Consider the following 13072-nt stretch of genomic DNA (forward strand, 5'->3'; position numbering starts at 1 on the left):
GTTGATAAGATCTAGTCACAGCAGCAAAATCTGGCTTTAATGCAGCCTGCCTAAGAGAGATAAAGACAAAAGCAACCCAAAATTTACAGTCCCCAGTTTACTGCCAAGACAGACATCTGAGAGAAGTGGTATTTCCAGCTTCTAAGTACCAGCAGTTAAACATAAATTAAGAATACACTGAGTTGTTATCATTGCTGGAGTTGAGAGAGATGAAGATGTCAGGAGGGAAGAGGGATGCCTGATCCCTATAACTTTAGAAGGTGTATCAGAGAACAAGGCTATCAAATCCCTTGCTTTCGAGGGGAACTCGAATAAAATAGCTGCCATACTATAGAGACGTAAATAACTGCATTAAGAAAAAAGTATTCGTGTATCACTTATTTTCTGAACACGGAGGTTCTTGCCCTTCTAGGGGCTCCTCACCGGTAGTCAGGACATTTCAGAGGCTGTGGCTACCGACTCCCTCCGACACCCAGTCCCTGCCCCGGCCGCAATTAAACATTCAAAGCCACCCGAGCCCCGCCGGGGCTCTCTGCATCTCACTTGCAAATCGGCCGGGCGGCAGCGCAGGGCCCCGTGCTCGGGCCGGGCCCCCGCCCGACCCCCGGCCTCTGGCGGCTCCGCGGGCGGCGCCGTTGGGGCCGTTGGGGCCGGGCGCGGGCAGCGGCCGCGGGAGCCGCTCCGGGCAGGGGCGCCCGGCCCGGCCCCGCAACAGCCTCCGCACGGGTCCCGCAGCATCCCCGCACCCTCTCATCCCGCAGCATCTCTGACATCCCACCGCATCCCCAGGCTCCCACAGAACCCCTGGGTCCCACTCATCTGGCAGCAGCTTTGGGATTGCACATCCTTCCTGGCATTCTGCTCATCACACAGCGTCCATGTAGCCCACAGCATCTTGGGGTTCCTACAGCATGTCACGGTGTTCCTTGGTTGCCAGAGCATCCCTGGGATCCCAGAGCATCCTACGGTGGTTCTTACCTCCGAGTGTCTTCACGCAGCTGTGACTGCTGCACAAAAGCATCCTGGCAGTAGTGAGGGCTCCGGTCACACTGAGGTACCTGTTGAACAGGTTGTTCAGGAAAAAAACACCACCTCCTGCCTACTGGTTGGACAGTCGGTGGCAGGACATGGCTCATAGAGATGCAGAACTTCTGAGACACCTGCAAAGCAGCAGGAGTTCCCAAACAAGCACAAATAAACAAACAGGCACTAATGTCCCTTTCCACCTGAGCCTCGCTGTGGTCATTTGAGCCTGGGAGGGTGTGAAAAGGGTCAGGAGCTGCAGAATTTTCAGTTACCCATTCCAGGCAAAAGTTAAGCTTTGAACACGTTTACCTCTTTTGTTACAGCTGTGCTATGTCTGAACGTTCATATTAAATTTTAATCACTTAAAGACACATTGCAGTTATATTAGAGTAGGAGTAACTCAAACAAGAGCCAGCTTAAAGTGAGACTCAGTAAAGACCCACAGAAATAAGAGAGCTGGCTGTGCCCAACTGGTACTGAGCATTGTTCTAAAATCTCAAATACTGCATATGTAAGAAAGATAAACAAATGTACTGAAGCCAATTATTGTTAATCAGTGCTATTATAACAATGATGTAAAAAGCATCCTACCCAAAATAACAAACCACAGGTTTGGTGTTCCAGAACTGAAATGATGGGACTTGGGGACTTACAAGCACAAAGCCAGTGAATTCCTTGGTTAGTCCTTCCTGAGGAGCATCCGAGCAAGGTCAGAGCCTGCACTCCTGTGAAAAGTCTTGGTGTAATCCAGGATGCATCCTGAGCTATTAGTCCAATAAAAGTGACATGAAAAATTTATAAATAACTAATTTAGAACCAAATTGAATGTTTACATGCAGCTAAAATGCTCTCACTGGGAAGTAACTTTACACTTGTGGTTTTCTGTTCTGGGTTTCTAGGGAGTAAAGGCTTACATGGTACTGCCTGCCTGCAGCACTTGCTGCCTCAGCTGCAGCTCTGTAGTGATAAATTGTGAATTTAACTGGTTTTGATCAAACCTGAATAAAGGTAGAGCTTCTTTAAGCTTCCTGTCAATTGCCAGCAATAGGAGACAGAGCTGAGCAGTGCCCCTGCTAAAGGAAGATGTACAGTGGGAGCTCACTTTATATGGATAAGGACAATCTCCAAATGCAAATCCATAATCAAGCAGACTCTACTGCTTTCACTGCACACAGAACTATTTTCTTAGTGAAGAGAAAAAAAACCAGAGTAAAACAAATCTTAGCTTACATAAGCTGCAGTGGTAACTGTGGTTGCTCACACATTTTCCTGTCACTGTGTATTGTCTTTTACCTGTGACCTTTATTCTTCTAGCATTGCTGTTGGCTCTCTTGCATATCCTATAGATGTAGAGTGAAAGAATCTCTATAAACTTACTGGTCCTAAAAATCCTGTAAAATGCTAACAAAAGGCAAAATGAATAATGAGTGGAGATAATCAGATGGCAGAGCTGTTCCATCATTGTCTTTCTTCCATGGCCCATGGCCCACTATGGCCAGTCCACTCTCCTGATTTACCTGGGGTGCAAGAGAGGGAGCAGCTGCTCCCTGGTCAGAGCAAAGCTGGTTCCTAAGGAAAAACTCTTATCATCTTTAAGGTTTGTCTGGGCTACATCTGGTGTGTACATGTAGCACAGGTGGTTCACATAATGCAGTCCACCCAAGAAGCAGCTGATGTGAGACTTAAGAAAGGGGAAAAGAGAGAAGTTGGATTCTCATTCCTATCTTGGTGCTTGGCTTCTCTGCTCACCCCAAAATGCAATTCCTTGAACACACAGTGTGTGCCAGCTCTGCTACAGGGTTGTGGAGAATGTGACTCCAGAGACCAATAACAGCTGGCTGAATTCCACCATGCCCCAAGCTCCTTAAAAACAGGAGGTTCAGTTATTTGATTCAGTTATTATTTATTATAGCATTAAAAGGATATATTTGATTTGCAAACACACATAATGATATTTATTACATTTTTACAAAGCTTTAGAACAATACAACTATTTTACATAAATATGACTTTCACTCCTCTAATCACCTATTATTTATAAATATTTACTTTCCACATTTTTCCACTGTTTCCCAGGTCTCTGTAATTCCTCAGGCTAACTGACAGCAGCTGTAGCTTCATCAGAAGAGTTGTTTAGTCACACTTTTCTTCACTGGAGCTACTGGACTTGTTACAGCACTGTTGTCCTGTGACAGTTCCTCTCCTTCCACCTTCTCACCCTCCTGAATTATCATTTTTAGAAAATGCTTCCCAGCATGAAACATCACTTAATGAAGATCCATTAAAACTATTCCTGCACCCATTTGTGGTGGCCTCCTTTGCTGTAATACTGTGTTGCTCTTGGAGAACATTGCCTGATACATCCTATGTTTTCACTTTTCTAGTTGTTTTTTTTGTTTGGGTTTTTTTTCTTTCTTAATGACGTCAGAGAGGTGTCATCATAGTAATATGAATAACAAAGCCCAGAGTGGCTGAGGAATGTACTATGACCAGATAATTAATACTCAGAAACAAAATGAAGTTTTCTGGAGCAGGTGAGTGGTTATTTGATTTTAGAAGAAAGAAAGAATGACAAAACTTAACAAAATGCCTAAAACAAACACCATTTTAAGGAATGTGTGATCTTCTTGGCAGGTAGGTCTTGTTTTTAGGTAATGATCCACAGAATCAGCGAATGAGAACTTCTTTGGCTTGTAACCAAGTTGATTTCGTGCCTTGTCTATTCGGAAAGTGTGAGTTACAGTGACATTCCACACCTAAAAGCCAAAAGGACACTTATGGTAGTGACTTTAATATCCAGTTTTGTAGAACTTGGATGAAAATCTATCAACAATGATATTACAATGGAAACAGAACACAAAACAGAGCTGCAATGCAGACAATCCAAAGGGTGTATCATGTCCTTGATGAGAATTTGAGTCAGAAATATATAAACATTATTATTATTATTTTTAATATATTTACCTCATTCCTTGTCAAGAAAGGTGTAAAGCTAAAAACTGGCTTTAGTAACAGGTGCAAATATTCCATCACAGTGGCTGTGAAACAGAAATTACTTAATGAGACATCTGGTTAACAATAAACTGAGACAATGCTGATATTATACATCCTGTAATTCCTACTGGCAGAAGGCACTGTTTAATTTATAAAGTACATTATGAGTTTATGCATAGCCTTTAAACTTTATCTGCTTTAAGTAATACCACATGGCACAAGTAATTAGTCTCAATTAAAATAATGTTAGTTTAAATAATTCTTGCAATTTGGGCCCCTGCATTTTATAAAATCACTATGTATCTTTATAGGAATTTAAAAAAAAAGTCAAACCCACAATAATTAAGAATGTATTTTATTTTTTTTTTACCTGCTATATGAGCCAGGAGAACAGGAATATGTATCCAAGGTTTCCTGTAGCCTAATTTTTCAAACTAAAAAGAGTATAAAAAGAAAGAATAACAGAGAACTTATACCAAATTGAAAGTGTCAATAAGGCTTGAAATTGGAAAAAGAAATTAAAAGAATGTTGACAAAACTTGTATCTAAACTTTTTTTCCAGCTAGTCTTCCTGTCAATACAGGTAGCAAGACATGAAATTGAAGCCCACTACTTATTCTTTGGTGCCCACCTTCCACCCTTCATCTGCAATTGGACAGTAAAGGGGAGTCAAAGGCCATTTCCAAGGGGGAAGTGACCCAGACTGGAATACTGAACTACAGTTAAATACAGGCATAAGTTTCTGCTGCAGTCATTTTCTGTGCTGGCATTGCAGGATCAAAACTTTGGCATGCTCCTAGAATCCCAGCCCAATATTTCTGAAAATACAGTGTTCTCTCTTTTTAGCTTCTAAGATAAGATTCTGAATGGGCTTCCCCTCTGTGCTGCAGCTGATGCCAAGGACAGAGGGATAAACATTGGCTGGAAGAGTCCTGCCAGGTGCCAGAGGCAGAGCTTGCCATGCACTGTGGGTTTGCTTCATGAAATGCTGTCCTGCAGCAGGTTCTGAACCTCCCAGCTAAATTCTCACAAAACAATAAGGCCAAACTCCACAGTTACAGGTATCCCAAACTTCCCTAAACACCAGTGGAACTTTGGGATATGCAGGGAAAACTGGACTGAGTTTCATGCTAAGTAATTTCTGTGCACTGAGTTCATTTAGTTGGTCTGGTGTGTCAGTCAGTGACAGGCCTTGTGCCCAGGCAGTTCTGGGAGCTGCAGGGCTGTGCAGTACCTACCAAAGGCACAATCCACTCAGAGAAGATGACATTTTCACCATCATGGATGTAATAAGCCTGGCCACTCTGGTAAAGAAGCAGAGAAAAACAGTGACAAAACTGTGCACAGGTTGGCATTTTCTGTCTCATACCTACCTACCTGTCATGATTTTGTGAGCAACATGCCAGCATGCACAAGGTGAATGCACACAGAGGAAGCTGCCTTCACTGGGCTTCCCTGTGGCAACCCCACAGTGGTGGTAGGGCTCATGGTGATTAACATGGTGTAGTGTAGATCAGAGCTCAGTTTCCCCATGTAGCAGCCCAGCTGTTGGAGCATTGTGTTCTTCATGATGTGCTGGGCACAGAATGACCTTTGTGAGTCCCACAGGAGGGGCAGCACTGATGGCATTTAACAAACACAGCTCTGAGCATCAGGAACACCTGAGCACCCAAGCAAACCTGGGACTCTGGGAATGACATCAGTCTAAAACAGTTGTGTGGCTTCCAAGTGCTGAACTAATTGAGAACACATGGAGAGGTGTTCACCTGTGTCAGTGCCTGTTGTCTGTATGTTCCTGCCAATCTAAATGAATCTGGGACCTTCAGGAACTGTGAATGAAGCAGCTGCTGCAGCACTGTCAGTTCTGTAATGCTTCACAGTCCTCAGATTGGTGTTGCAATTATGACCAGTAGAACAAAAAGAAAAACCTTTAAAAATTGTCCATTAAAAATTGTCCAACCTCTTTTTGGAATTTTCAGCTCTGAAAATTCAACTGGAATGCCTCAGAATGGTTGCTCTAAATTTTATGCCTCTAGGTCAGAACATATTTTCAAGAGAATGACAGGATATATAGATTTGTGTAATGGTTAATGAATGGTATATTAAGCTAGTTAAAAATACAGTTTCCTCCAGTAACCCAGGAAATTATGTATTTTCAAATCCAACAAAACATCATCAAAATATGAGTGAAATATATTTGCATTTGCACTGTCTGTGTGCTTGTGGAGCTACACACCATTTTACAGAATTTAGCATAGGACTTTTTGGACACCCTGATCTCAAAACATCAAAAATTAAGCCTGTTTGAGAACTGAAGCTAGTGGTGATTATATTGTTTACTTACAGCTACATAGCCCTTCTCAGAGGTGAGGGCCTCAGCAGCCAGTAAATGAGCTTGCACTAGATTTCCTATGTGAACCCAGTTCATCTGAACTTTGTGATTCCCAAACTTGAAGTTAAAAAGTCTCCTCTGGATATTTATCTGTAGAAACAGAAAACATGAGATAACTACATTATTCCTTTATTATGCTCTATAATATGATTTTTGTCTCAACTCAAATACTTGGAATTTGCTGTATTTGTGTACAATTACAGCACAAGAAACCTGTCACAAAAAAAAAACCAACTAGTGGGTGGTTTTGGAAATCAAAAATGGTTGCACTGATAGGCAGTGGCAACATATAGTGACAATATATTTTTTGGCAGAAACTAAAGTGCATATTTAAAAGACAATTTCCATTAAATGATAGGGATGCAAACCTTGTTCTTTTACCACAGCATTTCAGCCTTCCACTTTTCACTGAGAAGCCCAGCTTGGTCCTGGCTCACAGAGCTGGTTTCCTGCTATTTGTTACCCTGCACCACATCAGCTATCCCCAAACTTTCACCACATTCCTGCAGGAATGGTTAAGAACTGAAATCAAGGTACTACCACTTGTGTTATGCCCTTACAACTACTTGTGGTGTCCTCCAGAGTTGACTACAAAACACATACGGCTACTCGAGGCAGGTGCCGCTGCTCTTCTGGTCCGTAGATGCCCGGCGGGCGAAGCACACACGTGTGGAGCTTGTCCCCTCCTTGGAGAGAGAGCAACAGGTGACTGTCAGACAGCTGTGATAGCAGCAAAGGGCTGACTCATATTGGCTGAATTTTACACTGTCAAAATTAAGGCTCATTTTGACCATTCTGAGTGGTTCGGCTTCCTGGGAACTTGATTTCATTTCTGTGTGAAATTGAATTCAGTAGCTGTGACAGCTGAGCTTAGCAGCCTGAAAAACCTTCTTGGGATTACAGGAAGAACCCATTGGACAGTGCTTACAAATTGGTATTATCAGAACAGCTAATTATCTGCTGAAGAAAGGAATAGAAACAAATAGATCCTTTTTTCAGTTAAAGTATACTATTGATAAATGAGCAACCAAAGAAAGGAATGCCCATTAGCACACCTAAATGATAGAAAAGCCCCAAATGCTTCATATGTACCTTTGAGTAAAGTTCCATTAGCAGCAAGGACCATTTGGTCTGCAATTGCCTTGGTTCTGGAATAATGATTAAATTGCTATAAGGAAGCAGAATAAGATTATTATTGAATCTGTAAAGGCAACCTTATTGCATGACTGACATTTAAATCTAGCCAGCTCACAGATACCAGCTGGGCAAAACAAAAGTAGAAATAGTAAAATTTAGTAAGTATATAGTTTATTTATGACAAAAAGACTTACACTTTAGTGGCACAAGTTTAGCTTCAGAGTGAATTTAAGTCCATTCATATTTACTTAACTCACTTTTTGTGCTGAATGTACTGAGAACATGCACAGTAAAACAGCCTCTGCTCTCAGAACAGCCTTTACACCATCTACCCTTTGGAGCACAGTACATGCCACACCATCCCATGGACAAAGTACCTTTTCCAGTGGAAAATATGGTACAGTTTCTTCATCTCCTTCTTCAATAGGATTCCCTCCAAACACCACATTCACTGTACTGGTATATATCAGTCTAGGGATATTTCTTTGTTTGCAGACTAGAGTGATACACAAAATAAATTATTTAAAAACAAAAATAAAGAGTAAGAAATAGCTGAACTAGCAGATTTTATTTTTGAAAACAAACATTACAGTTATAGAGAAAAGGCAGTACTTTAATTTTAATGTTACCTTATTATTTAATATAATATTATTTTCCATTCAGCTGGAATTTTTCCTTGAATATGCAAATATTACACATTGTGATCACCAAATGTTTCATAATGAGGTACCTGTAACTATCACATCACTGGACTGCAGTCACCAACTGGGTAGAGGAGTTACCTTAGTGGAGGAAAAATTACTCCTTGAGAAACCTTTCTTAAAATATGTTCATTTTACAAACTGAATACAAAGGAGATGAGTAAGAACATTTGTTGTGGTACAGCCCTTGGGCAGCGTGGGGAGCAGCCACTCCAAGGCCACTGGGTTACCCCTGTTCCATGAGCTGCCTCTTGCACCCCACTTTGATGGAGCATGAAGTCACACAGGAGCACGGGCCAGCTCTGCCCACATGCCACAAAAGTGCCTTTGTCTCAGTCTGTTCATCAGTGACAAATGGTGTGTTAACAGGAAAACACACTCTGCTAGTGTATAATCAGTCCTGCTTTAAGTACAAAGGAAATTAATGTTATTTGCAAAACAAAGACTTAATTATGGATTCCAGTCCTGTGTAGCCAAGACATTAGCTAAATTCTGCTGCACATCTGTCATTGCAAACTTGAATAATGTAAATTTCCTTTTCATTTAACAATATTTCTAGAGCTGAAGAGAATTAAAATGCAAACTCAGAAATTCTTAGAATTTACAGAGCAATCTGTTCTGCTGATTCATTGGCTCATTTTGAAAATAAAATGCTTATTGTTGTAAATATTTGGGGAAAAAATGCAATAATAACGTGTATTATTAAAATGTAGATGAGCAGTTTATACTCCTCCCAGTGTCTTGGTTTGCTGGGAGCCCATGGAAATTTGACATGACACGTCTCTGTGGGTTTGGAGGTTGGGGAACAAAGAAGGCAATATGTAGCAACTCTTCCTTCTAACTCATTTAGAGTTTTACTTGCCTACTATTCAATTTATGCATTTTTTCAGTAATAACACACAGGCAGCATGAAAATGAGTCTAAAAAAAACCTGATTTTGCCATTTTGCTGCCTTTTTTCCCCCATTTAGTTTTTGAGGGAAAACCAAAAAGAAGGTAGCTTTGGTATTTACAGTTCATTCAGAAAACATTCTTTCTGGAATTGAAGATACTGAAAGAGATCTACTGGCATCTTCCAGAGACAGTAGTTAAGAATCTGTGTATAATAAAAAGGGATCACAGTAAGCAGAAAGAATGGAAGCTTTTCTGTAATAATGTGATAAAATAATAGCTAAATATACTTACACATCTGTGGTGCCTGTTACCAAATGTTTATGACACAACAAACAGTACAACAGCTCTCATGTTATTTCTATGAGGAAAGAGGATAACACTTCTCCATTACATAGAGTAAAGGCAAAAAATGACCAGTACATGGAGGACAGCTTTAGTTGGATTGCCAAGGAATGAAGTCCAGGTTGAAAACCTATCCCCAGTTCAAACCAGTGGCAAATCTACCAGCTTTAATGGGCCCTGCACACTCAGGTTTACATCATACTCTGACAGGAGGCAGAGAAGAGCCTCATTTTACTGCCTATTCTTCACAGGAAACATCCAGTTAGAAAGTTTTTTAATTCATGATTTGGATCTGATGCAGAGAAAGAAAATCTAGGTACCTACCATCAATTATTATTTTTGTGCCTCCAACATTTATGGATTCAATCTGATCTTTCTTTTGAAGCTAGAAATAGAATTTGCACAAGATTTAATTAATCAAATTGTCACATTTACAATATGATGGTTACAACTGCCAGATCTAGAATAGCTGAGGTCTTTTTGTGATAGATATTACAGTTCTGTCTGTTTGACATACAGTGATTTCTGACAGTTCTCATTTTTATTCTCTTGTTCTGTATATGAGCAAAGAAAGTTGAAAAGTGAAAGATAAAATGCATCTAAAAAGAAATCATAATACTTCAATATTTTGTCACACCCCAGACAATCCATGATATAGAAACAAGAATCATGGGCAGGGGTGATGCTCCCTGGAAGCTTTCACAAGTTCTTGTTCCAGTGGCAATCTGTCCTGTTCCTAGAAATAAATTAGTAGGTTCATGATTTTTTTGATAACACCTTCTGTGACTATCACTGTAATTTAGCATAACATATTGATTGTGGTCTGTTTCCTTATGACTGAGTTCACAAGAAGAAAATGCATCAGTATTAGTTTTAGAGCAATGCTGTCACCCTTCTTCAGATCAGAGAAAAAGGCTACACCTTCTTATCCGAGGCCTTAAAACTATGGTCTCGTTTTTCTAGAATACTTTGTAGTACATTACTTTTGCACTTTGACTTCATTATTTTAGGAATACCTCCCTTGTTTCTTGTATGGATGACTTGGCCTTTATAACAACTTCTGACATACTGTAAAACTACATTCTTTGTAACAAGCAGACAGTGTTCTTCTTTCTCAAAAATAACCAAAGAAAACTTTAGGAAAATGGTACTTGCTTGTTCCAATCCTGACATTCCACATGCAGCTACATGGAAAACACAGTCAACCCCTTCACATGCTTTGAACACTGCTTCATAATCCCTCACATCACCCTGTAAAACAAGAAAAGAATGGATTCTTGACAGGTAGAGCTCCTTACATTCTCTACAGAACTGTATTAACTATGGCTAGTATGGAAAATCTAAAGGTATTCTGGTCTGTTTTTCACAGACATTTAAATAAAATATTATGAACGGGCAGAAGAAACAATGACTAAGAATTCTGCCAGTATTTTGTTGCAAAACAAAGATGACTCTTGTTGGCTTCAATTATAATGCGTATTTTCACACTTAGTCCTGCAGCCTCCAGGCTGGCAAAACTTGTTTGACTTGAATGGGAGCAGCAAGTGCTTGAGGGCTGGAGAATCCAGCCCCAGGGACAATAAATCACAGCAGGAAGGGTTCAAATGTTTGCCTTGGAATCACCAAATATTTCAAAATATTAGGTATTATATTATTTCCTGCAATGAGATTGATAGAATAACATAGAATAATTGATAGAATAACATTAAGAGCTAATCTAACCAGTCTTTAACTCTCAACTTTTTTCTCCTAAGGTTGCCAAAGTATTTCACAAATACAGCTGACTTACACCTCCCACCCTCAATGCAATGCTACAGGAGCTAACCAGTATAAACAATATTAGCCATCTCCAAATCTCTGCTCAAGGCTCAAACCTCTGAAGTCACTTACTAATTCATTTACTGGGACTCCATAGTTCAATTTTCTAGGTAGCTCTCCTACACTTTGTAATATTTATTCTTTCTAAATTGACTTATAAAAAAACTCTGTTCTAGAAGATCATTTGTGAGATCTCAAATCCCATTTAGAAGATGTAAATTGCCATCAAGTCCACAAACTTAAATTAAATTCTGCGGACTTATAGCACTAACAAATCAAGCCACGTCATTTTGTTTGTACTGAAGTGACTCCACATTCCTGATGGCCTTTCCTTCTTGTACTGGAAGGACAGTGGACAATGCCATTCACAGCCTGTAGAACTCTCCCACTCCTGAGTCACCTCTTTCCCAGCCTGGAAATCCCAGAAATCCCAGTTTCCTCAATCATTCTCTGCATGGCAGTCGTTTGGCTTTTGTGATCCCTGTTATTGCCCTGTCTTGGCTCTCACCTTTTTATCTGAAATAATTCAAATAATTCCTGAGCAGGAACCTTTGTCCCTTCATTGTTCAGTTTCCCTGGGGCGCTGAATGGCACCTCCCAGCAGAGCATCACTGGTGACACTGGAGACACTGGGACCCTGTTTGCCATCCCTTAATCAGGTACTTATGCATGCAAGGACCTTTTACCACAGCTTCTTCTTGTCCTGAAAGGCTTTTCCATAAATGTTTTAATCAATGATCCTTAAGAGGAAGCCTTGGTAATGAGCATTAGACATGAAGCTCCAACATACCTTGAAAAAATCCGCTCCGTGTGGAATTTCCCATTTAGGTTTGCGAAGATCAAACAGCACAACAGCAATTCCTGAGCTGACAAGGGCACATCCCAGATTGTATCCCAGGTAGCCTCCACCTCCTGTCACCATTGTCCTGCTGCTCCTGGGAGCCAGCAGCCCAGCAGGCTCTGTCACTTGGCTCCCACAGGGTGGGCTGCTGTGGAGCTCTTCTGTGGATCCCTCTGGCATCACGACTGCAACAGAGAAGATCTCTTGAAAATTCCTGCATAATGCTTTGGGGTCTGGGTAATTTCAATGACTTTCACATTACATTGCTCCCATACTAGTTTTATTATCTTAGTATGTTTAAAATGTGTAAATTCATAATTTTGGTGATGGGTTTTCTATATAAAATGTTTAATGAGTCTGAATACTTTCATATTCCAGGATTGAGTCTTTTCCTCATATTCCTAAATTTCATATTATATAGAAATAAAATTACAGGATTTTAGAGCCATTATAATTACCTAACCTTAACAGCTATGATGGCATTTTTTAATACTTGGTTTAATCAAATATTTTATCCTTGAAAGCTCATTAAATTCTGATATATTAATACCAAATTGATGTTTTTCTACTAGTCAGGAAAATAAACCAAGACTTTAGATGAGGCATATAAGAAAGGATTCATTCTAGTTTTAAAATCAACTTTATTTCACATTTCGGTCTTTAGCAATGATAACAGTTTGTAACCATTTTCTGGTTATACATTAAATATATTTTGTTTTCTGTCCAGTTTTCACAAACTTTTGACCATGTTGTTCTCACTAGGGCATTCATAGACAGCTAAACCAACAAGGGGCAGAAGAGATAAGCCATCTGCCCTGTGGGTTCATCTAGTTGGAAAACTGATTAGAATATCATTCTAGGATAACAACTCCATGGGAGTTACCCAGCTGTACACCTTGTTCTGTATTGCAAATTAGTTTATTCAACA

The 13072-nt window shown here is 40.2% G+C and overlaps 1 protein-coding gene across 1 annotated transcript; it reads right to left on the reverse strand.

The window, feature by feature from the left end:
- Positions 1-3578: 3578 nt before the first annotated feature.
- Positions 3579-12324, reverse strand: LOC311159954 (putative short-chain dehydrogenase/reductase family 42E member 2; the record flags this gene model as incomplete). The annotated part of the gene is made up of 11 exons (XM_084216364.1): positions 3579-3782; positions 3991-4064; positions 4391-4454; positions 5259-5324; positions 6365-6502; positions 7016-7098; positions 7505-7580; positions 7927-8045; positions 9810-9870; positions 10641-10736; positions 12094-12324. The coding sequence occupies 11 exons, from the start codon at positions 12322-12324 to the stop codon at positions 3579-3581; spliced, it is 1212 nt and encodes a 403-aa protein (XP_084072490.1).
- Between the last annotated feature and the right edge of the window lie 748 nt (positions 12325-13072).

This window comes from Fringilla coelebs, assembly GCF_963513975.1.
Source record: "Fringilla coelebs genome assembly, chromosome: 16".
Classification (NCBI taxonomy): Eukaryota; Metazoa; Chordata; class Aves; order Passeriformes; family Fringillidae; genus Fringilla; species Fringilla coelebs.